The 24,065-nt window shown below is 42.7% G+C and overlaps 1 protein-coding gene across 3 annotated transcripts in view; it reads left to right on the top strand.

The window, feature by feature from the left end:
- Nucleotides 1-24,065, top strand: part of INTS1 (integrator complex subunit 1) — a 48,000-nt gene continuing 23,935 nt past the window's right edge. The window contains exons 1-27 of one of the 3 annotated variants that reach the window (XM_020975238.2): nt 1-189; nt 574-669; nt 1,673-1,963; nt 4,154-4,350; nt 4,588-4,725; nt 6,969-7,128; nt 7,952-8,057; nt 8,302-8,488; nt 8,628-8,773; nt 8,882-9,023; nt 9,603-9,779; nt 10,227-10,335; nt 11,921-12,041; nt 13,050-13,127; nt 13,554-13,711; nt 14,069-14,165; nt 15,809-15,900; nt 16,147-16,207; nt 16,845-17,042; nt 17,573-17,702; nt 18,420-18,599; nt 18,687-18,836; nt 19,442-19,621; nt 19,801-19,905; nt 21,567-21,734; nt 21,848-21,959; nt 22,446-22,607. In XM_020975238.2, the coding sequence (XP_020830897.1) occupies nt 129-189; nt 574-669; nt 1,673-1,963; nt 4,154-4,350; nt 4,588-4,725; nt 6,969-7,128; nt 7,952-8,057; nt 8,302-8,488; nt 8,628-8,773; nt 8,882-9,023; nt 9,603-9,779; nt 10,227-10,335; nt 11,921-12,041; nt 13,050-13,127; nt 13,554-13,711; nt 14,069-14,165; nt 15,809-15,900; nt 16,147-16,207; nt 16,845-17,042; nt 17,573-17,702; nt 18,420-18,599; nt 18,687-18,836; nt 19,442-19,621; nt 19,801-19,905; nt 21,567-21,734; nt 21,848-21,959; nt 22,446-22,607 (3,802 nt within the window). In that variant the 5' untranslated portion in view covers nt 1-128. Of the gene's footprint in view, nt 210-573; nt 670-1,672; nt 1,964-4,153; nt 4,351-4,587; nt 4,726-6,968; nt 7,129-7,951; nt 8,058-8,301; nt 8,489-8,627; nt 8,774-8,881; nt 9,024-9,602; nt 9,780-10,226; nt 10,336-11,920; nt 12,042-13,049; nt 13,128-13,553; nt 13,712-14,068; nt 14,166-15,808; nt 15,901-16,146; nt 16,208-16,844; nt 17,043-17,572; nt 17,703-18,419; nt 18,837-19,441; nt 19,622-19,800; nt 19,906-21,566; nt 21,735-21,847; nt 21,960-22,445; nt 22,608-24,065 lie in introns of all 3 variants that reach the window. The other 2 variants (XM_078152921.1, XM_078152922.1) reach the window with 2 other exon arrangements.

The raw sequence follows: 24,065 nt of genomic DNA, 5'->3' as shown, positions 1-24,065 counted from the left end.
CCTCCGAGCTATTTTGGTTCCGGGACGGCGCGGAACTCGAGGTGGGGGGAGAAAAAGAGGAGAGAAGAGAGAGAGAGGGAGAGAGAGAAAGAAAGAGAGAGCGAGACGGAGAGAGCGAGAGGAGGCAGATGAGTTTCCGGATCCGGCGCGGCGGTGGCGGTGGCGGTGGCGGCGGCGGCAAAACTGAGGGTCCGTGTTGTGGGCTGTAGGTGGGTGAGCTGGGTGCGTTCGCCGGGACACCCCCGCCGCCTGGGCTCGGACCTCGGGCTCCTTTCGCCGGCCCCGAGACGTCAGCTCCCCCGGGCCCCGCCCGGCTACCTCTTCCTGAGACGCGTGCACCCCCACATTCCCATAATCCTCCTCGGGGGAACCTCCCCTTCGGCTCCCCTGACCTCCCGCCCCCACCCCCTGACCAGCACTCCCCCCCGCCCCTTTCCCCTCCTGGGCCCTCTGAGCCACCATAGGGGCGTCGGGGACCCCCGCCCCCCACCGTGGCGGCCTGCTCGGGGCCGCGTCCTCCCTCTGGCGCGCCTGACTCCCGCTCCTCTTCCCCCCAACCTGCTGTCTCTGCAGGCGACCCCGCAGCCCCCGGGAACGCCAAGCTGGGCAAGATGAACCGAGCGAAGCCGACCACGGTGCGCAGGCCCAGCGCCGTGGCCAAGCCTTCCGGTGAGCCTCTGCCGCCGCGCCCCCACGGACCAAGAGGTCGCCTTCGTTTCCCCATCTGTGAAATGGGAGTGTCGGCCTGGCGACTGTCAGGGGCGGTGGAGAGAGCCCCGGCATGACAAGTCTCTCTAAGTGCCTCGGTTTCCTCATTTGTAAAATAAGGGGTTTGAAATCGGGAGACCTGGGTGGGTTTCTTTCAGCTCTAGAACTGAAATTCTGTGAGTTGAAAACTGGAGTCAGAGGACCTGGGTTCAAGTGTAGTTCTGTCACTTTACTACCTTGAGTCCCAGTTTTAGGGATTGGATTTGGACTCTTAAGGGCATTCTATGAATTCAGAAACTTCCTACCTTATATCCACACAGAGGCACTTTTTAAATACATGATTTCCCAGAGTCTTGGTGTAGTTTTAAACTTTTAAAGATTAAAACTGCGCTAGAACTTTTGCCCTAGAACTCTGTATAGTAGACAGAGCTTTGGCCCCAGAGTCAGAGAAGACTTAGGTTTTGAATCTCTGCGTGTGAGACTTAGTCCTTTGACCATGGGCGGTTCATCTAACCTTTCTTCCCCTCAATTTCCTCGTTTGTAAAATGGAAGCACTACCCCAGTACATAATAGCATGTATTTATATAATAGGTTTCATGAGGCAAAAGTGAGGTTAGGTATAGTGTTTTGCAAACTTTGAAACATTATATACAGTTTCTGTTATTATACACAAAAAAAGTGATAGCATTTGCAAAGGTAAATTTCTGGTTTTTTAACTGATTAATATAGTGCTCATAGTAAACTAGGATTCACTTAAATGCTAAAAACAATTCTTAGAAAATGAACCTACAAAAGAAATCACCCAAGCCTGTAGTTGCCCTGATATCTTAAATCAGGGATGGGGAACCTTTGTCTTCAAGGGCACGTGTTGTCTTCTAGGTCCTTGACTGGATTAGATTTCTCTAAGGGACCCTTCAGCTCTGGGATTCTATGGTTTCTTTTTCTTTCTCTCTCTCTGCCATAGGGCATCCTCCACCGGGGGATTTCATCGCATTGGGCTCAAAAGGCCAGGCCAGTGAGTCAAAAGCAACGGTTGCATTACTGAAGCCAGCTCCCTCAGGTTTACCCTCTGAACGGAAGCGAGATGCTGCGTCTGCTTTATCTGGAGCCTCAGCCCTGACTGGCCTTACAAAACGTCCCAAGCTTTCCTCTACTCCTCCACTCAGTGCCCTGGGGCGCTTGGCTGAGGCAGCTGTGGCAGAGAAACGAGCCATTTCCCCCTCTATCAAGGAACCATCTGTGGTACCAATTGAAGGTAAAACAATTTTCCCTACACTGTCCCAGGCAGCAAGTCTTACAGATAATCAGTTCAGCAAGTACTTAAGTGAGTATCTGCTGTGTACTTATACTGTACAAGTCACTGTGGCACTTGAGAAGTAGCTTGGTGCTTTGCAAAGACTATTGGACTTAGAGTCAGAAGAGACCTGGATTATGAAATGGGGAGGATGGTACTTATTCCACAGGGTTATTGTGAATCAGTGAATGTATGTAAAGTACTTTGTAAACCCATGTAAATATCAGTTAAGTCAGCAAGAACATAGATGGTATGTGCAAGCACTGTACTAGGGATACTGAGACAAAAATAAGCAATAGTCCTTGCTTTTGAGGCCCTTTCATTATATTAGGGGATACATCTTGTAAACAGGTAAATAAGTACGAGGTAATTTGAGGAAGATAGAGCACCAACAACTGGGGAGATCAGGAAAGTGACATCAGGAGGTGGCATCTGAGTTGAACTTTGAAAGGAAGCTAAGGATTCTTAGAATTGGTGGTGAGCAAGGGTGGTGGTGGTGATTAAGCAATTCCAGGTTGTTGGGGGGGGGGGCTGGAAGTGAATAGTGTAAAATCTGGAAAGGTAAACTGGAACTAGATTGTGAAGGCCTTGGGAAACTTGTTTAACTTCTGTAAGCCAAAATTTTCTTTTCTGTAAAATGAGGGGATTGGAGGCTGTGGAGAAGTCAGAGAGGGGGAGATCAATCTGATAAGAGAGAGAGCAGTGGGCCAGACAGCAGTCCTGGGGAACGTGAGGTGGGGTCAAAAGCATAAGTGAAGGGTTGACCTTGGTAGATAGGAAGGCCACTTCATCCTCCGAGCCTGTAGGGAAGGAGAAATGAATGAGTGAAGACATGGCACTGAGAGCCTTACCTTCTGCTTAGCTGAGAAAATACCAGCCTCCTGTGAAGAGTTCCCCAATCTTACCTCTTCCAAACTTTAAAACTTGAGAAAAGAGGTGGTAGAAGGGATTGGGAATTTGAAGAAATTATTTGGAATAGCTATTACTGGGTGTCTCATATAGGGTGTTAAAGGGGAAGAAAAGGATTATATGCATCGATGAGGATACACGTAAGATTATAAAGCATCATGGCCCCAGTTAGCAATGTTTTGTTGCTTTATCCAGCTGCCTTTCTTGGTAGCTTTTAAGTGAAAAGAGCATTGGGTTCAGAGTTAGTAGGCCTCACTCCTACGCCTGGGACCCTTTCATTTTCTGTGTGACTTTGGGTCACTCATTTATCCCTGTTAACCCTCACTTTCATAACATATTTCTTGATCTTATAGGGTTTGTATAGGAGGAGCAAGTGATAGTATGTATGTGTGAAAAGGCGTTGTAAACTTTACGGTGCTTTACAAATTTGTGGCATTAATTCAATTTAACAGTTGTTTATCAAGCACTTACTGAGAGCACTGTGTGTATATGGGGATACAGAGACAGAAATGAAACAGTCCCTGTCCTCAAGGAGCTCACTTACTCTGTGGATACAACATGTACAAATAAGACAAATATTCATGCTTGTATCTATGCAAGTAAGTAGAAGTATAGTAAATTGAGGGAGAAGAGAATACTAACAACTGCAGGGAATCAGGGAATGCTCCGTGGAAGAGGGGGCACATCTGGCTTAAGCCTTGAACCCCTTCGAGACTAGGATTCTGAGAGGACAGAAATAGTTCAGTATAGGGTTCAGGGAATGTCTTTAATCCTGTTTGTAGAGGACAGGGAATATATGAATGGGAGTACTATGAAATAAATGGAAGCTGGCCCATGAAGGGCTTTAAATGCCCTGCTAGTCAAACAATATGTGACAGCAAATGAGGTAATTGATGGGAAAGTTAAAAACACTATATAGGTGTGATATATTGTTATTGGTTAGCCTTCTGTGCCTGTCTTCTCTGCTTTAAACATCTCTGAGAAATACCTGCCCTATTTACAGTACAGAGTAGTGAGAACCTAAATGAGACCATGTACAAATATGTGGAAGTGCTTTTAAAAGGATAAAATTTTAAATGATTCTGTGTTATTGTTTGAAAAGTCATGTGGATTTTCACTGAAATGCTATGACTAGTGAATTTTTAGTTGGAATCCCTCAGGAGATAGTAGCCAAAGAAATATTCAGCTTTGTATCTGCTTTTGGTTTCTCACTTTGACTTAGCGCTTGGTTGCTTTTGCCAGTTCTGCCCACAGTCCTGCTGGATGAGATTGAAGCTTCAGAGTCAGAGGGAAATGATGACAGAATTGAAGGGGTACTGTGTGGAGCCGTGAAGCAGCTTAAAATGACCCGAGCCAAACCAGACACCACACTATACTTGAGTCTGATGTACTTGGCAAAAATCAAGCCCAACATATTTGCCACAGAGGGAGTTATTGAGGTAAGAGACTTGTGCTAAACTGTTCAGTGGAGCTTAATGAGAACTGTAGTACTCACTTTTGTCCTTTTAAGATCCCACTCATATATATGTTCTTTGAAGTGACATTGATTCATTATGGTATATTTTGGTGGCTATATAAAAAGACAAGATATATGAGAATTTCCCACCTTGGCTCTTAACTATTAGTCCCCTCCGTTATGACGTGATGGGGTTTGATCTCTGGGTGATCTCTTCCAGGCGTTATGCAGCCTTCTTCGCCGGGATGCCTCCATTAACTTCAAAGCCAAAGGAAACAGCCTGGTTTCGGTGTTAGCTTGTAACTTACTCATGGCTGCATATGAAGAGGATGAGAACTGGCCTGAGATCTTTGTCAAGGTAAGCTCTTCAAGAAACTTGAAGTCATTGTTTAGGGTGATGAAGGGAGTATCCAAAGTGAAGGAAGGTTGACATTTTGGGTACTGCAGGAGGGATAATAGGCTGAATGAACATATTTCTAAAGACCCGTCTTTCTACTTGTCACTAAGTTATACTGTCATTGTTTCTTTGATTTCACTAAGTATTTGTTGAACATCTACAAAGCTAGGAACCTTGGGAGGTAAGTGAATTATATGACACTGCATCCTTACGGAGCTTATATTCTGTTTACCTGCTCTTGGTGCTTCAACTATCATTTCTGTATAGATGACAGAGATTTAGTTCTCTGCATCTAGCCCTGAACTCTCTTCTGAGGTTTACATTTCCAGTTGCCTGTCGAACATCTCTACCTTGATCAGAGGATCACGGATTTAGAGTCGTAAGGGACCTTAGGAATCATCTAGTCCAGTCTCTTCATTTTACAGATCATGATTCAAGGCTCAGAGAGTTTAAGCGACCTGCTCATTGTCACACAGCTAATATCAGAGGCAGTATTTGAACCTAGGTCTTCTTAACTCCAAGACTAGCACTTCAACCACTATAACACGCTGCTGATGTTCAGTAGCATCTCAAACTCATTGGGTCCAAAACCGAATTTACCACCTTTCCTCTGGAATTAACTTTTCCTCTTAACTTCCCTATCTGTCAGTGGACCCACCATTCACCCATTTTCATACATTTGAATCTTCAGCTTTAATTTTGCTTAAGATGCTTACTAGTTGTGTGACCGTGGGCAAATCACTTAACCTCTGATTTCCTCAATTTCCTCAACTGTAAAATGGGGATAAGAGTACCTCCCAAGGTTATTGTGAGGATCAAATGAGATGACATTTGTGTAGTGCTTAGCAAAGTGTCTTGCCACATAGTCAGTGCCTATATAAATGCTTATTCCCTGCCTCCTTCCCCTTCTTACCTTGTCTCATCTCTCAAATTCAGTCAGTTGCTAAGTTCTGTTTGATCTACCCTCCAGATACCTTTCACATTCCTTCCTTTTTATTCTCAATACTGCCACTGCTCTAGACCTGGACCTTATTACTGTCTGCTTCAACTGCTACAAAAGCTTCCTAACTGGTTTTTCTACTTCCTAGTCCTTCCTCATTTCAGTCTGTCATTCACACTATTTCCAGATTAAATCTTCCTTATGCACAGATCTAACCCTTTCTGCTAAACAATCCTTCAGTGATTTCCTGTTGCCAGCTGAATAAAGTCTGATTTCCTTAGTCTGTCATTCAGGGCCCTTCACATCTTATCATGTAGTTAGAGAGTTGGAAAGGAGCTTACAGACGGTGTAGTCCAACCAGCATCTGAAAATGAATGAATCCCCTTTTTAACCTACCTGACAGGTGGTCACCTGGCTTCCATTTGAAGATCTGTAGTAAAAAGGACCCCCACTTTTTTGTGAGATAACTTCTTCTATTTTTAGAAAGTTATAAAACCTAGCTTGTCTATATCTTTTCAACCTTCTTTCCTACTGGCCCCTTATATATCCACCGTACTCTGGACAGACTGGATTTTTAGTTGCTTCTTAAAAATATTCAACATTTTTTCACTTTCTTGCATTTACTGATGCTATTTCCTATGCCCAGAATGTCATCTCTTCTCTGCTTATTGACGTCCATCTTAAATGCCACTTCATTTTAGGAAACTGGGCTTCATTCCTCCATAGTAATGTTTGAATCTCACTCAGCACTTGTGGTTTCCATACAATTGGAGCTGAAAGGGAGTTCAGAGGTCTTCTAAATTGACTTCTTCATCTGTCATCTTACAGATGAGGAAACTGAGGCCAAAGAGTTTAAGTGTCTTACCTCAGGTCTCACAAGTGTTAAGTGGTAGAGGTGGTACTTGAACCAGTTCCTCTGGCTTCACTCTCTGCAGTCTTCCATTGTATCATAATGCTGACTGCTCTTAGACAGGTCTTACAGTTGCTGCATTTTGGTTCTTGTACATTTTTATATGTGTTGACATGTGAATCACATCCTCCAGTTAGATTGTGAGCTCTATGAATGAGGATAGGGACTATTTTCTCTCCCTCCCCTCCCCCTTTTCCCCAGCATCTAGGACAAGCCTTAGTTGGGGATTGAAGGCCTTAACTCCTGAAACAATTGAAAGAGAAATTCAGGAGAATACTTAATGATATGGAGCAAATCATCTTCCTCTTCTTCTGTCTGATTATCATTTTCTTCTGGTCTTGCCATCCTGTCCAGGTTTACATTGAAGATTCCCTAGGGGAACGGATCTGGGTGGACAGCCCTCACTGCAAGACATTTGTTGACAATATCCAGACAGCGTTTAACACCAAGATGCCTCCTAAAAGCATGTTGTTACAAGGAGAGATGGGGCGCAGTGGTGGAGACCTCAGTGCTGGTAAGATGCTGGTAGAGACGGAGTTTCCTAGGTGTGTAAAAGTTAGTGGTTTTATGTCATTACTTTTGTGCCATTAACTCGGCTTGACAGTCCTTGGTCCTGTGAGGTTCAGCTCAGGTATCGCCTTTTCCATGAATCCTTCCTTCCCTGATTCACTCCTCTCCTCCATCTCATCTCCTTACCCACTCTTCCCCTTGAGCATAAAGTACTTTTTTCCTGCTGAATTTTTTTATACAGGACTTTGTCTGGAACTCTGCTTTGCCCCTGTCTCAGATAGTGTACTTTTTTTTATTTAAAAAAACATTTTTTTTTCCAATTGCATGTAAAAGTTTTTAACATTTGTTTTTTAAAATTTTGAGTTCCAAATTATCTCTTCCTGCCTCCTTTCCCCCATCATTGAGAAGGCAGGCAATTTGATATAGGTTATATATGTGCAGTCATTTAAAACACATTTCCATGTTATTTGTGTTGTGAAAGAAAATGCAGATTGAAAAAAGACCCAAGAAAAATAAAGTAAAAAAAAAAAGTTAAAAAAAAAAGGTAGCATACTTTTTGGGTGCACCTGTAGCCTCCCTTCATGCCTCCCTCCAGTAGAAGGGATATTCTTTAAGGGCAAGCAAGGCCTGTATTATTAGCTTGGAGTCCCCAGTACCTCTTGTATCCAGGATATGCCTGACACACAGTAGGTAGTTTATAAAGCTTGAATTGAGGAAGGAGGCCACAAACTTCTTTCTGTGGAATTTGCCACATGAGCTAAGTGTTGAGCGTGCTTCAGAATCAAAGGTGAAGAGAATTTGTATAACCAGGATCTCTGTCTCTCTAGGGAACAGTCCTCATCCTTCCCTTACTGAGGAAGAAGACAGTCAGACTGAACTGCTGATTGCAGAGGAGAAGCTGAGCCCAGAGCAAGAGGGACAGCTCATGCCCAGGTGTGTGGAGTCTGATCACGACTGCTGTCTGAATCTAGGATACAGAGAAAATGGTCCAGAACAAGGGAGGGCTTGGCCACTGCTTCTGAGAACAGAGACTGTTTCTTCCTGTTTAGGTTAAGGTGCTCTCTATTCTTAATAGAGCATCAAGAGGCTGTGAATCAGAGGCTTTTCCTCACTTCCAGGGAAGATAGGAAGATCCAGACTCAGTTGACTTAGGATTGCTTTCTGTCCTCTTCCTCAGGTATGAGGACCTTGCTGAGAGTGTGGAAGAATATGTCCTTGACATGCTTCGGGACCAATTGAATCGTCGACAGCCTATGGACAATGTCTCCCGGAATCTCTTGCGCCTCCTAACTGCAACCTGTGGCTATAAGGAGGTGCGGCTGATGGCTGTGCAGAGGCTGGAGATGTGGCTCCAGAACCCTAAGGTGAGCAGCTGCACTGGAGCAAGTGAAGGAGCTTCCATTGGAGTCCACCATGGTCTTTGTGTGCATGAGTATGTGGATGTCTGGACCCAGAAAGGTGATTGTATCCTTCAGTATTATCACTCATCTCTCATCCCTGCAGTTGACCCGGCCAGCCCAGGACCTATTGATGTCTGTCTGCATGAACTGTGGCACTCATGGTTCAGAGGACATGGAGGTCATTTCCAGCCTCATCAAAATCCGACTCAAGCCCAAAGTCCTCCTCAACCACTACATGCTCTGTGTCAGGTAAGAACCTTGAGTAGAGGATGTAAGGGAGAATGTAGGGCATGAAAAGTTTCATCCTAGTACAAGTTCCTAATAATCCTTCATTCTGGTCTTTGGTTTTGTTTCCAGGGAACTGCTGAATGCCCACAGGGATAATTTGGGCACTACAGTCAAGTTTGTGATTTTCAATGAACTCTCAAATGCAAGAAACCCAAACAACATGCAGATCCTATACACTGTGCTGCAGCATAGCTCAGAGCTGGCCCCAAAGGTGCTCTTGGATAGCTTTCCTTCACTATTGATTCTAGGCCATTTTCATTTCAGGGGCAGCAAGTAGCAGGCTTGAGGAGATCCAGCCTCTAATTAAGAGTAGAGTCTTTAAACTGATTAATAGATTGGCAAAGGGTCAATAATTGGATGTATCAGCATCTCACACTAGATAAATTTCCAGAGCCCTGACATTTGGCTTTTTGTGTTATGACCTCTTTGGCTGATGAATAGTCTTTGTAAATATGGTACATTACTATAATACTTAAAAGTAATTACTTGGGTCCATGGGTTCTTTCCTCCTGAGAATTACTTAGGAAGGCCCTAGAAAGAAAACTGATGATGATTAATGTTATATTGACACAAAGCACTAGTTTTGTGCGGGGCATAGAAATAGGTATCATGTCAGTTCTTATATCTGACTGTCTGTCATCTTTGGCAGTATTTCAAGTAAAGAGTTTAGACCATTTAGAACCTTCTACTTTTGACTGCCATAGCTTTAATACTTGACTTTTAAAGATGTTGGATTATGTATGATCTTAACAGTACCGTGTCTTTACTTTGTGAATCACTTTGGCCATAGTTCCTAGCAATGGTGTTCCAGGACCTGTTGACTAATAAAGATGATTACCTGAGGGCTTCCCGGGCCCTGCTTCGGGAGATAATCAAACAGACCAAGCATGAGATTAATTTCCAGGCATTTTGCCTTGGGCTCATGCAGGAACGAAAGGAACCACAATATCTAGAAATGGAATTCAAGGTACTTATATCTTTTCTTGGTGCCTTCTGTATTTGGCTACTACATTTCATATAATTCTTATTTTTTTCGTCAGCTTCTTGTTGAGATTTGAATGAGGAGCAACCTCGTTTTTCTTGTGTCACTGGAATTCTTATGCAACTGTCTTTTTATTTGGTTCATACAACACTTTTTTCCCCCCATTTTTTAATATGTACCTGATTATAAACCAGTCTTCTCTTGCCTAACTTAGTAATATCGCTCTTTACTACCTTCTACCTCCCCTAGTCATAGATGAATTCCTTGATAATTTCTTGCCGTATCATTTTTCATTATTTTACTTTCTAATACTTTTTTCTACATGTTGGACTTTCCCATTGTCCTTTTTCCTTGTATACTGAATGACTTGACAGAAAGTATCCCTGGCATGAAGCTCACCTGACATGAATTTGTATTAAATTTTGGTTTTAGGAGCGCTTTGTGATCCACATAACTGACTTGCTGGCTGTATCCATGATGTTGGGCATAACGGCCCAAGTAAAGGAGGCTGGGATTGCATGGGATAAAGGAGAAAAGAAGAGTAAGTCCTAGAGAACTGACTTCTTTTGGAGACAAGGCAGGCGAGAATAACAGATGGTAGGAAGGTTGAAGAGTGGCAGTGGCCAGAGACCTAAGTCCAGGTGGCATTCGGAGCCTCTCAGCACCTAAGGGGGTCAGCTGATTGATTGTGCTTCAGATGGAATCAAAATACATGGGGGCCTGTTTGCCAAGAAGAGTGCCAAAGACAGCAAGAAAGGAGATTTCTTTTTTTCTATTTTACCAATATAATTAGTGTGTTAACATAAGCATTTCAGCTATGGATTCAGGGGCTGGCTGGTTAATTGGGAGACTATTCTCTTGGCTTCTTTTATTGCTCCTGTTTTGGTCATTGCATTTTTTTGTGAGTACTTTAGTGGAGTGTAGGAGGTGAATGGAAAGGGGGTGGGTGACATCTCGATCTTTTTGGCTGTTGACAAGCTATTCCAATAGAAGCTTTAAGGAGAAATGTCTTATTTGGTTAGTCATAGATTTCAGTTGTCTAAAACTTGTTGCTATTACCTTGATCGTTATAGGACTTTTGAATTTGAAGGGACCTTAACGGTCATCTAGTCCAGAGGTGTCCAGACTTGTTGCCCTTGGCCTCAAGCTGCTGAGGAGGCTGAACTGGATGTAAATGTCATTGGGAAATGTTTGGCAAAATAAATAAAAATACAGTATGACATAGATAAGGTCTATTTGCATTTTTCTAAATTATGCTGCTCATAGAGATCTGTTAAGAATTGGACACCCCTGATCTTAGTCCAGCTCTTTCGTTTTCATGGATGAGCAAATGGAGGCCCAGCAGTAGTAGTCTTCTGTAATTCTAATATAGGGATAGAGAGAGGTGTGGAAGGCCTAGGAAGAGCAGTTTGCTCCGTTTTTAATATAGAGATAAGTATCATTGATTTAGAGAATTCTGCTGAGGAAATTCCCTCCACCAGTATAGGTCAACACTTCCTCAATGTATAGTCATAGAGATGAGTTGCCTAGTGCACTCTGGCGAGGTTAAATGACTTGCAGCTAGTATGTGTCAAAACAGGACTTTCAAGTCCTCTTAGCTCTCAGTCCCACTCTCTGTTCACTGTGCATTGTCTTAATACAAGGAATGTTAATAAAGCAACGGGCTTATCTTGCATCTTTATTGCATTCAGGGCTTACTTGGATGTGTGTCCGCATTAGTTCATGTTCAGTAACTAGGGTGCTCTTCCAAACCAGCATGTTGGTTTGATATGTGGCTGCTAGCTTCATGGAGCCTCACCCCCTTGGGTTTGTACTTAATGCTTTTGGCCTTTCCTGATTTCTTTGCCAGAGTTGGTCATGATCTTCTGCAGTCAGACCTCATAAGATATGAGGTCACATATTATGTTCTAGATTTGTGTGTTTGTGTTTATGTGCCCTACTAGACCATAAGGTCCATGAGGGCATGAACTGTTTTAGCTAAACTTCGGCTTTGCCCTAGGCCGTAGCATAGTGCCATGTTCACTGTGGTTACTTAATGAATGTTTGCCAAATTAAGTAGCCACACACTGCTCTCTCCCCTTTTAAGCTACCAGAGTTTCATCTGATTATTTGCTTGTCTTTTTCAGATCTAGAAGTGCTACGATCATTCCAGAACCAGATAGCTGCAATTCAGCGGGATGCTGTCTGGTGGCTCCACACTGTTGTCCCTTCTATCAGCAAACTGGCACCCAAAGACTATGTACATTGGTATGAGTCTCTGATGGTCTTCTGTTAAAACTGCCTTTGGAAAACAGAGACAACCCCTTTCCCCAGGCCTTCTTTCTGTAGATTGTGTCATCTCATCAGTGATTTGTGCCATATGGTGGTATTCAGACTAGAGCAGCAGAAGCATGTGGTGGGTGATTGTTCACAGAACCCTCTTCATTGATGGCTTGTGATTAGGAGCTACTAGTGATCATAAAGTTAAATGATCCCGTTATCCTAAATGACGACTACTTTTTTCCAGTTTCAAGAGGGATTGTTCTGTGTCTCATTCGGAGTTGTTTTTATGACACTAACACATCAAATGAAGCTTAGATATCAGTTACTTGTCAGTAGTCTTCACTGTGTGGGTGGCACTGTTAGGGATCGACTATGAGAAGCTCCAGGAAATCTTCCTGCCCTCGAGATTCTTGTTAAAAACTTCTTGGCAAGCTGAAAAGTCTCCTGAAATCCCTAGGATAGAGTTCTTCATTTCATTTTGGGATCTGTGATTTCATTGGGGTAGAGACTTCTGGTGATGAACCTGGCCTTGGGGCAGCTGGTAGCTCAGGGAATAGACTCCAAGTGGACTTGGACACTAACAATGGGACCCTGGAAAACTCATGGAACCTTTTTTAGCCTCAGTTTCTTCCTCTGTAAAATGGAGATAGTAATTGCACCTACCTCCTAAGGTTGTTGTGAGGATGAGATGAGATAATATATGTCCATCTTAAAGTGCTGTATAAATGTTAACTTCTTAGTGTCACCAGTGCAGGTCAGCAGCTGCTATGCAATTTATAGTCTTGGAGAGCTGCTCGAGACTCTGAGAGGTTAAGTGACGTGCCCAGAGCCACAGAGCGCTGATGTGTCAGAAGTGGGTCTTGGGCCTGAATCTTCCCGTCTCCTTAGCCAGCTACCTATCAGTGCCTTGTTGGTAGAGCTTTCAAACTTTGGCAATAGCCTGTGACAGTAGCTTCTTATATGTTGAATTCCTTCATTTCCTCCTCTGTGCAGCCTCCACAAAGTGCTCTTTACAGAACAGCCAGAAACCTACTACAAATGGGATAATTGGCCCCCAGAAAGTGACCGCAAGTAAGTCTGTTTCATTCTCTCTATCTTGAGGCACTTTGTGGGGCAGCTGTGGAATGTGGATTTCACTTGAACAGTTGTTAGAACTTTTTGATTCTAACTAGGATTCCTGGTTCACTTATAGTAGCTCTTTAAAAAGTTTTTTCAATAATAAACATTTATTTTTTTCTCCCTCTGCCACACCCTCCATCCCTACCCTTTGAGGAAAAAAAAAATCCCATCACCCTTGTGACAAATATGCTTAGTCAAACAAATTCCCATAGTGGCCCTGTTCAAAAATGTATGCCTTATGAAGATGGCGTCCTAGGGTTTGGGGGGAATTCCTCAAATGGGGATTATTGGTGGTGTTCCTCTAGCCTAGGGCAGTGGTTCCTACTGGTCTGAAAATTAAACTGGAACACCAGTGACCTCTCCCTTCTCCAATTCCAGTTTCTTTCTCCGCCTCTGTTCAGAGGTTCCCATCTTGGAGGACACATTGATGCGTATCCTGGTGATAGGGCTGTCCAGAGAGCTCCCTCTGGGCCCTGCTGATGCCATGGAGCTTGCTGACCACTTGGTGAAGCGAGCTGCAGCGGTGCAGGCAGATGGTAAGATTCTGTCGGGGCTGTCACAAGGCTGCTGCTTTGGTTTGTTGACAAAGCTGACTCCCCACTTTGACATGTGTCTTTTTCACCCTGCAGTTTTAGTCATCATTCTAGACATTGTGGTCTCCCCCACAATAATTCTGTGACTTTTTACTTGCCTCATTTGAGAAGGCTCAGGCAAATGATCACGCCCCTCATCTAGCCCTCCTTATTAGCAAGGAAGCTTTTACTCTGGGGGTGTTAATTTAGTTACCAGGCCCCTTCAAACCCTTATCTCAGACTGTAGGTAAACTAGTATAGGGTTTCATAGGTACTAATGTCTGTTACATACATTTGAATGGGGTATTCTTTTCTCCTTAGATGTGGAAGTCCTAAGGGTGGAAAGGATCCAGCTGATTGATGCTGTTTTGAACCTGTGTACCTACCATCATCCAGAAAACATCCAGCTCCCTCCTGGGTAAGGTCAGAGGTCAGCCTCCAAGCCAACCATTTTCTAGGTAGAATATGCCTCTCTTAATCTGATGTATATCTGTTAAGAGGGACTTCCTATCTCAGGGGTACTTGCTTCTTTTTTAAAAAAATTTATTAATTTTTAATTTTCGCATTTACTTCCATAAGCTTTTGAGTTTCAGATTTTCTCCCCCTTCCTCCCTCCTCCTTCCTCAAGATGGTGTGCAGTCTGATATAGGCTCTACATAAATATTCCTTTTAAACATATTTTCACATTAGTCATGTTGTAAAGAAGAGTTAGAGCCAATAGGAGGAACCACAAGAAGGAATAAACAAAAACAAAACAGAAGGAAAAAAAAAGCAAATAGTATACTTTGATCTGCATTCAGACTCCATAGTTTTTTCTCTGGATGTGGATAGTATTTTCCATCATGAGACCTTTAGAGATGTCTTAGATCCTTGCATTGCTGAGAAAGGAGTACTTGCTTCTTGAAGAAAATGGAACATAAAGATTAGATAGTCAGTGACGTCTGTTGCAGGAGTAGCGAACCTTTGTGTTGCTTTGTATTTATTTTGTACGTGTGTTGTATTTACTTCCTGGTGTACGTTTCTCCTTTAGAAATGTATCCAGGATAAAGGATGGAATGTAACTTTTTGAGTTCAAGAGCTATTTCATTTTTGTCTTTGTATCCTCAGCACCTAGCAACAGCACATAGTAGGAGCTTCATAAGTAGTGTTTTTTTGTTCAACTAGTGAGTTGCATTCTAGAGACTTCAGTTTTAGTCTGTGTTATGTGACTTTAGGCAAATCACTTAACCTCTGGCTTCAGTCTTCACATATATTAAATGAGGATAATCCTTTTAGACTCTTCTTCAAAGGAAGATATGATATCTGTGGAGATAGTCTGACTTTATTCAGTAATTCAAATGGACAGTTTTGTGTTTGTGTGTTCTGCAATAAATTTTGAAGAATAATTTTGCCCAAATTTGGTATTCTATAAAAATTTATCAAAATATCACTAAAATTCTGTTTGTGGATTCCAGTGGGCTTATGCATCTGATTTTTGTGAATTTTGTATGAATTTTAATGAAATTTGGTAAAAAATTAGGTTTATTGAAGCCAACAATTCATAGCATTGGTCGGTGTGAACCCATTTTGCAAGTAACGAATTTGAAATTTGAGAATATTCTTTGTAGCAATTCCTGAATGTTGTTCAGTTATCAGTCATGTTTGACTCTTCGTGACTCCGTTTGGGGTTTTCTTGGTAAAGATGCTGGAGTAGTTTGCCATTTCTTTCTCCAACTCATTTTACAGATGAGGAAACTGAGGCAAACAGGGTGAAGTGACTTGCCCCGGGTCTCATAGCTAGTAAGTGTCTGAAGCCAGATTTGAACTTAGGAAGGTTAGTCTTCCTGACTCCAGGCTCAATACTCTCTCCATCGTGTCACTTAGTTGCACCTTCCTGAATGATGTCATTCTAAAATCACTTACTGGTTCAGAGTTTAGTATCAGACCCTAGGGACATTGGTAATTTTCTATTGCAGGTCGCAGGTTGCCTCTTCATGCTATGGTCTGTCTGGCCTGTGTTTACTTTTGTACTTGTTTTCAGAGTAGCTATGCTGTGATTGCCATTCTCCACTGTTATTTCAGATACAAGCCCCCAAATCTTGCTATTTCAACCCTTTACTGGAAGGCATGGCCTCTCTTGCTGGTGGTAGCTGCATTTAATCCTGAAAATATCGGTAACTACTTTTTATGATACAAAAATCACTTCTTGGAATGTGGGAACTTTAGTGCCAGCCTCATAGGATATAGATTACAGTCTTTTGGGGGGTTTATCCGTGAGGGATGAGGAGCAGATGAAAATCCCAAACCAAAGTAATGTCTGTATGGAGACCTTACACTCCTGTCGTTTGAGCATTGACAGGTGCCTGTCAGCTGATCTTATGAGTAAACACTGTTAACAAACAGCCTTGTTTACCCTTTAGGTTTGGCAGCTTGGGAAGAATACCCTACTCTGAAGATGCTCATGGAAATGGTGATGACAAAGTAAGCTTTTTCTCTCTGTATAGTTTATAACAGATTGGGATTAACCTTTTTTTTTTGTATCACAGACCGCTTGGCAATCTGGTGAAGCCCATCGACCCCCTTCTCAGAATAATGTTTTAAAATGCATAAAATAGATAGGATTACAAAGGAAACTGTATTGAAATGTGGTTATCAGGAAAATAATATTTTTAAAAGTTCATAGGCTCCATCCAAGTTAAGAAAAACCCATGGTGTAGATCTTGAATTTTCAAATTCAGAAGTGCTGTTTGCACTCCATTCTTCCCTCTCCCTTTTAATGTGGTAATGATTATGGGGAAAGACACACAGGAGTTACTGAAGTGCTCTGGAATGACATTTACTGGACCAGATTGAGGAAACAAAAATCCCCCCTGCAGTATTGGTGATAATAGTAAGCTTTTTGAAGTTGATCTCTGTGGTAGAAAAATCTTAGACAAGCTTTAGCTTTTGTCATTGTTTTTGATAGCTCCATTGGGGCTTCCATGATGGCAGCTCAAGCTGTGGCCAAGCAAGTGGTATCATTATGAGTTTTGACCCTTTTTGATCTTCAGTGCTGTCTAATGGGACTTAGCGTTTGACACAGGACATGATAACAAGTTCCTTCTTATTTGGTTCCTAGTAATTACTCGTATCCTCCTTGCACCCTGACGGATGAGGAGACCCGGACTGAGATGATTAATCGAGAGCTCCAGATTTCCCAGCGGGAGAAGCAGGAAATCCTGGCATTCGAGGGACATCTAGCAGCTGCATCCACCAAACAAACAATCACTGAGAGCAGCAGCCTCCTCTTGTCTCAGCTTACCAGCTTGGATCCCCAGTAAGACATTATGCCTGGATAATTTTCCTCAGTCTTCCTAGCAAATTCTTTATCTCCTGCCTTTCCCCGCTTCTGGTGTCCTCACTGCCCTCTCTCTTACCATATAAGTGCTATTCTGAAATTTTATCTAACATATAAGTGGGAGCAGAAAGGAGAGAACAGGATAGGGATCTGTGTTTGGAAAGGATTTTTTATTCTGTAGGTCTGAATATGTGAATGACCTGTGGATCTCTACAACTTCTCTCTCTAAATGCCCTTTCCTTTACTCTGGGTGGATTGTCTTTTTTTCCCTTTTTTTAAAACAGAGCTTAATCATCACCTAGATTTCCATGTATATCTTTCCACCTTCTAGAGAGCCATTCCTTATAACAAAGATTTTTTGGGGGAGGGGTGGCGGGGAAGAAAAACGCAAAGGAAAAAGAGAAGAACATTTAGCAAATGAGTGGCTTATTTTATCCCATGCTGTGAGATATGACAGTGGTTCTTTTGTAATTGTACCAAGGTCTGTTAATTCACTTTTTCCCTTGTAGGGGCTCCCCACGAAGACCTCCTCCTCACATCTTAGAGCAAGTGAAAGGACTTAATCAGTCCCTCCGCCTTGGTCACCTCCTGTGTAGGAGCCGAAACCCAGACTTTCTCCTTGACATCATTCAAAGACAGGTGAGTAAACAGGTTTGAGAGTGTTAGAGTAGAAGGCTGCAAGGATATTCAAGAATCATTTTAACTTCATGGAACTAGAAGGTGATAGAGGATTTGGACCAGGCCTGCACCACCTGCGGCCTGCAGGCATGCCAGAGGATTTTGGGGTGGCCGTAGAAAAATGTGGAGGAAAACATCCATGGGCTACAGGTGGTACAAGCCATCTGATTTGTACCAAAGGCATTTTTAGGGGAAATGTAATTTGCTTTCAGTCCAGGGACTTGAATGCTCTATAGTGTTAGCAGTAAAAGCAGAGTCACTTTGGTGTTCTTAAATATAATGATAATAGAAAAATGATCACATAAGTACATAAGTTACATGTCTTTATTTGAGAGGGAAGTATTCAGATGGACTGTATTTGTATTTAAGGAACAGGAGATTTGTGAAGTATGCGGAAAATTGTTTATCACAGAAGATGGGGGAAGATTTGAGGTTTAAAGAATTAAAAGAATAATGTCTTGATACTTGATGTTTTTCACTGTTCAGCTGTAGTCATTCAGTCTTCCCATGTTCTTGAACAAAATTTGTTTCTTTTTAATAGGTTGTTTTCTCAATTATATTATGGCTTTCTCTCTGTAAGCCACCTCATATCTTTTCTGACTGTGTATGTGTGTGTGTTCTCTGCAGAGAGAGGACAATAAATCCTTTAGTTAATATTTTTCTCTTTGCCACCCACAGGCCTCCTCCCAATCCATGCCCTGGCTAGCAGACCTGGTTCAGTCGAGTGAGGGCTCTTTGGATGTGCTGCCAGTACAGTGTTTGTGTGAGTTCCTGCTTCATGATGCTGCCGATGATGCCACCTCAGGGGAGGAAGAGGAGGAGGGAGAGAGCAAAGAGCAGAGGGCCAAGAAACGCCAGGTCAGTGCTCCCTCAGGCAGGAGCTCAGCTCTGAACCGAGCCTCTCCACTCCAATCTCATCAGAAGCAACCTCTCCTGTCTCTGCAGAGGCAGCAGAAGCAGCGACAGCTGCTTGGCCGCCTGCAGGACTTGCTGCTGGGCCCCAAGGCTGATGAGCAGACCACCTGTGAGGTGCTGGACTACTTCCTGCGGCGCCTTAGTTCCTCTCAAGTGGCCTCCAGGGTATTAGCCATGAAGGTAAAACTCACATAGAAACACTGATTGGGAAAGGAATTTGTGGTCTTCCGCATGTTATCCTGTCCTTTAGAAATATTAAACTTTCTATTCAATACCGTGTTAGGCAGATACCCACATTACGGTGCCATGGCAGCCATAATTGACAGTCTAGTAGGGATCTTTATAATGAAGTCTTGTAAATAGTTATTGAAAAATTAAGAGCCTACCATCACAGGGGTGATACCATTAGTAAAACGAAAACGAGAAAGGAAAAGGCAAAATCTAAAATTTTTAAATTCGCTTGTCTGGCATACCTACACTAGATGAGAACTTGAGAATTTCATTTTGAGATTGTCAAAGTAGACCAGATGTTCTTTATTTTCTGGGAGCTTGAGGGGAGGTTGGTGGTCTTATTAAAGAAATATATCCCGCACTAGTAGCTTTTTGTCTTAAAAAAATTCCCATAGATTTACAACAGAATTCTATGACCCAGATTTCTGTTTCTCCAATCCCCTTTGGGAATCATGTTATGCTGCCTGAATTGTTATAAATAACATTGTTTCTGGGTACAGACATCAGACCTTTATGGAATCTCAGTCACAGCTGTCTTGTGTGTACACTTGTAGGGATTGTCTTTGGTGTTGTCAGAAGGTGGGCTTCGTGATGGAGAGGAGAAAGACCATCCCATGGAAGAAGACTCGGGTGACTCAGAAATGCTTCAGGGATACCAGTGGCTATTGAGAGATCTGCCACGATTACCACTGTTTGATAGTGTCAGAAACACAACAGCTCTGGCCCTGCAGCAGGTGAGACTATGCAGAGGCATGTCAAGGGAAGAAAGGGATGCCAGCTACCTTCGAAGGTTGTATTGAACTAGGGTGGGATGGTGGTGCCCAGGGAGCACAGCAGGAGCTGTTGTTCAGAGGTCAAGTTTCTTCTTTTGCTGATGATTTCAAGGAAATCCTCTCTTGTTCTCTCGTTCTAGGCTATCCACATGGAAACAGACCCTCAGACTATTAGTGCCTACCTCGTGTATCTCTCTCAGCATGCCCCAGTGGAGGAGCAGGGACAACACAACGATCTTGCTTTGGTGAGAAGGGACTGGGAACATTGTTGGTGTTTTCTTAAAGAATGTACATTGTAGTTTCTAGCACAGTAAATATTGGTTGTTTGTTTATAGCCCCTTAGTATATTCTGTCTGAAGCTTAGCTCTAAACCAGTTTATGCTTCAATAATGTTATGAATACTGTAGGATTGGAGGTGGGAGCTGGAAGTTGATGAAGTTTTCTTGTCACTAATGGTATTAACTTGTACTAGAATAGCATTGAGTGTCTGTGAAGTTTGCAATTGTCGCATCAAACTTGAAAATACAGTGTTCAAAAGAGGTTATTTAGTTCTTGTATACACTTTGCCTGCAGTTAGGACAAACTGCCACAAAGGTGAGCGGTGGGGCCTTCATTTCGTCTTCTGTGGTGTGAGTAGCAAGGCATGCATGGTCATGTAGGTTTCACCCTTATTGCCGCTGTCTCCAATACTTCAAGGATCTGTGGTTTTATTGGTGTGAATATGCCATCCCCTGTGGCTGGCCACTCTGGTCAGGGGCCTTTCTAGTTCTAGCCAGCTTGGTGCTTGGGCATCAGGCACAAAGTTCAGAACCTACTCTCTACTCAAACCACATCGGGCTTGTGTTGTAAGGACCTGCCAGAGCTTGCATCTGGCTGGCCCTGCCTCCAGGGTCACCTTGTATTCCCCAGTGAGGCAACAGAGGAGGGGAGTGAGTGCAGGGCAGGGAACTTGTACAAAAAACAGATCCTTCACGATATATGATGGGGTGAAAGTGTCAGCTTTGTGTGAAGAATTCTAAACCGTGAGACCTCATCCTAAAAGATCATCTTGTATCAATGCCAGTTGGTTGTAGACCCATAGGTCTCCAGTTAGAAGGGACCTCAGAAGACATTATGTTAAATTATTTAGGATCAGTGAGAACCTCGTGGGTAGACCTGACTACTCCTTTGTGTCCCTTACTTTTTGAACCTTACTGTTTGAGGCTCTTCTCTTCTTCTTTCATCAACTTTGTCATAACTAGTGGTGTAATTTTGGGCAAGTCACTTAACCCTTCTGGGCCTCAGATTTTTCATTTAAAGTGCCTAGTGCAGCATTTAACTTCCATAGTTCTGGCAATCACACATATAGTTTTAAAACTTTATATCATCCTTTTTGCCTTCCCTTCACATGATTATTTTTGTAGTTGCCATGAGTTAGTGTGTAGAACAAATTTAAGTATTATATCTGCTAGAGATTCTTACAGACTCCCTTTGGCAATCTGGTGAAAACTTTGGAGGTTTCAGAATGATGTTTTTAAATGTGTAAAATAAAATACACGATATTATAAAGGAAGCCTATTGTAGTTAAGTACAGTTTTTAAGGTATCTTTTTTAAAAACCAAGTTCTTGGGTGCCAGGTCAAGAACCTCTGCGTTACATTCCTTTTATACCTCTATGTGACATCTCTGCTCTCACTGATCTGTTAGATTCCTATTGGCTAATCAGACATTCATTTCAGTATGTATAAACACACTCTGGCATGAGAGATGCCAGAGAGAAGGTAGAGTCTTCTACAGTAATAGAGACCTGGCAGGGAGGGAAAATTCAGCTGGCAGAGCAGCAAGGACAGAAAGGATGATCAGTCTGCATGGGGAAGACCAAATGGTTGCTCTCAAGGAGAATTTGCAAAGTTCTCTCTCTCCCCTAGGATGTGGCCCGGCTAATTGTTGAGCGCTCCACCATCATGTCCCACCTCTTTTCAAAACTTTCCTACAGCGCAGAGTCTGATGCAGTACTTGTGGCACTGCTCTCTATCTTCTCACGCTACGTGAGACGGATGCGCAAGAGCAAAGAGGGGGAGGAGGTTTATAGCTGGGTAAGTAATTGCCTCCTTGTAGACTTGCTCCTTCATCTTAACACTGCAATCATAAAATGGAGGTGGGCTAGCTTCTCCTTTGGTCACTTGTTTCTACCTTTGCATTCCTCTAGTCTGAGTCCCAGGACCAGGTGTTTCTTCGATGGACCAGTGGAGAAACAGCCACTATGCATATACTTGTAGTCCATGCCATGGTCATTCTTCTGACATTGGGCCCTCCACAAGGTGAGTTGGGAGTTCTTGAGCTGTACTTCCTGCTTGGAACCATGAAAAGAATCCCTGAATCCTTAAGGTTTTATACTGAACAGTTAAAAGCAATGCTGAACCCCACCTAGAAAACTAAAGAATTCATGAGTAACTTTAATGATGTCCACTTACCAGTTTTATTTCTTTTGAAGTTTGACTGGTTTTAGTCTATATTTTCTTCATCATTTTTACCTATAAGTTTAATTCTACTGGAGACCCTCTCCTCAACACTGGATTTTTTCTTAATTGACCAGGGAGGTGGATCTGGCACCTTGCTCTGATCTTGCTTTTTATTCTGTGGGTAAACTAGTAGAAAGAAAATGGGATCGTGTGTTTAGAGTCTAAAAGAAACCACACAATAGGTATAAAAGAAAAGCAGTTTTTTTCCTCTGGTGCAGAAGAATATGGAACTGTATATAACTGAATTAAACCACGATGCTTATTTTGTTGTGGCCTCTTTTGAAGCCGGAGATGGTGAGTTCCATGCTTTACTGGACATCTGGTTCCCAGAGAAGAAGCCCTTGCCGACTGCTTTCCTTGTGGATACATCTGAGGAAGCCTTGCTACTTCCTGACTGGCTGAAGCTTCGCATGATCCGCTCAGAGGTACCTCGGCTGGTGGATGCTGGTAAGCTAGACTCCATGCCAGTCTTTGTCTCAGGAGTGTCTTATTGGAAAGAGAATGGAGAACGGAGAGTTTCTGGTTATTAAACCCTGGACTCATTTGTGCTCCTGGACCCCTCCCAGATGTTACATCTAAGAGGGCAGGGAATTTCCAGGATCTTGTCTTCCACAGGTGTAGTTTATGAATATCAATTCACCACTTGATGGACCACTCCTAGGGCTTCTTTCCTACTTTTGCTCTATTGACTCACTGTTCCCAGGTTTCCTAAGAATTATGAAAATCAGCATGTACCTAAAAGAAATCAAGCTGCAGGCACAAAATAAATATGAACTTTCCTTTTTGTTAGCTCTTGGTTAGATTGATTTCTTTGGGATCTAATGCTTTTAGAGGAATTCTGAATACATATATTACAGGCATATTTTGTTTTCTTAGATTAGTGATTTAAAATTTTTCATAGAATCTGTGAGTTGAAAAGGGATTTCAGAGAGTCATCTAGACCAGGGCTTCTTGAACTTTTTTCCGCTCGCGACCCCTTTTCCTGTTAGGCAGCCGTAGTTGGCATTGCATGACCTGAGGGCATGCGCAGTACAAAGTGCCCATGCCTTGTTTTCAGAACCAAAGCTGCAGTGAAGTTGGCTGGGATGCATCATGGGCAAGTGCTGCCAGAAACACCTTGGATTCGTTACATGTTTGAGTTTTAATTAATTTTTGGTCATGCATTCAGAAATCTTTTGGTGTTGCCAGATTTTTTGTGATGCCATGTGGGGTCGAGACTCACAGTTTAAGAAGCACTGTTCTGTACCAAACCATTCCTGAGCAGGGTGACAAGAGGTCACCCAGCCTCCATTTGCCTTCTAGTATCAGAGAACTCACTACCTCTTAAGAAGGCCCATTCTATAGTTGGACAACTCTGATTATTAGGAAAGTCTTCCTTAAATCAAGCCAGCATCTTCCTCTTTGTAATTTATAGCTGGGTCTTTGTTGTGCCCTCTGGGGCTAAAGAAAATCATCCTGTCCTTTTTTCCGTGACATGTTTGGATATAGCATGTTTCCCCTAAATCTTTTGTTCAGAAGAAGTTCTTTCAACCAAAACCCAGCATGGTGTTGAATCTTTTCACCATCCTCATCACCCTCTTTTGGACTTGGCTGCAGTTTTGGAAGGGAGTGAGCGTGGTGAGAGCTGTAGAAATTTTAGAAGCAAGTATGGGGAATGACCCAATGAAGGCCTTGCAGACAGATGGCAGTTTTGCTGGATTCATTGATTATTTTTTGATCCTTTAGGAGACACAGTTGAAATTCTCATAAATTCAGTACGCAAAAACAAAATAACCTAAGCAAGATCCTGCTCCAAAGGGAAGTTTTTAAAAAACAAACTAACCTTATCTGAAATGTTACTGTCAGGGCACTAGAACTAAGGGCAAGCCTGGGGCTTGGAGGAGCAACACATGTGGTACAAATCAT

Source organism: Phascolarctos cinereus, unplaced genomic scaffold (genome assembly GCF_003287225.1).
Source record: "Phascolarctos cinereus isolate Bilbo 61053 unplaced genomic scaffold, phaCin_HiC Scaffold_4;HRSCAF=312, whole genome shotgun sequence".
Lineage (NCBI taxonomy): Eukaryota > Metazoa > Chordata > Mammalia > Diprotodontia > Phascolarctidae > Phascolarctos > Phascolarctos cinereus.
This window is presented reverse-complemented; position numbering and strand designations above follow the sequence as displayed.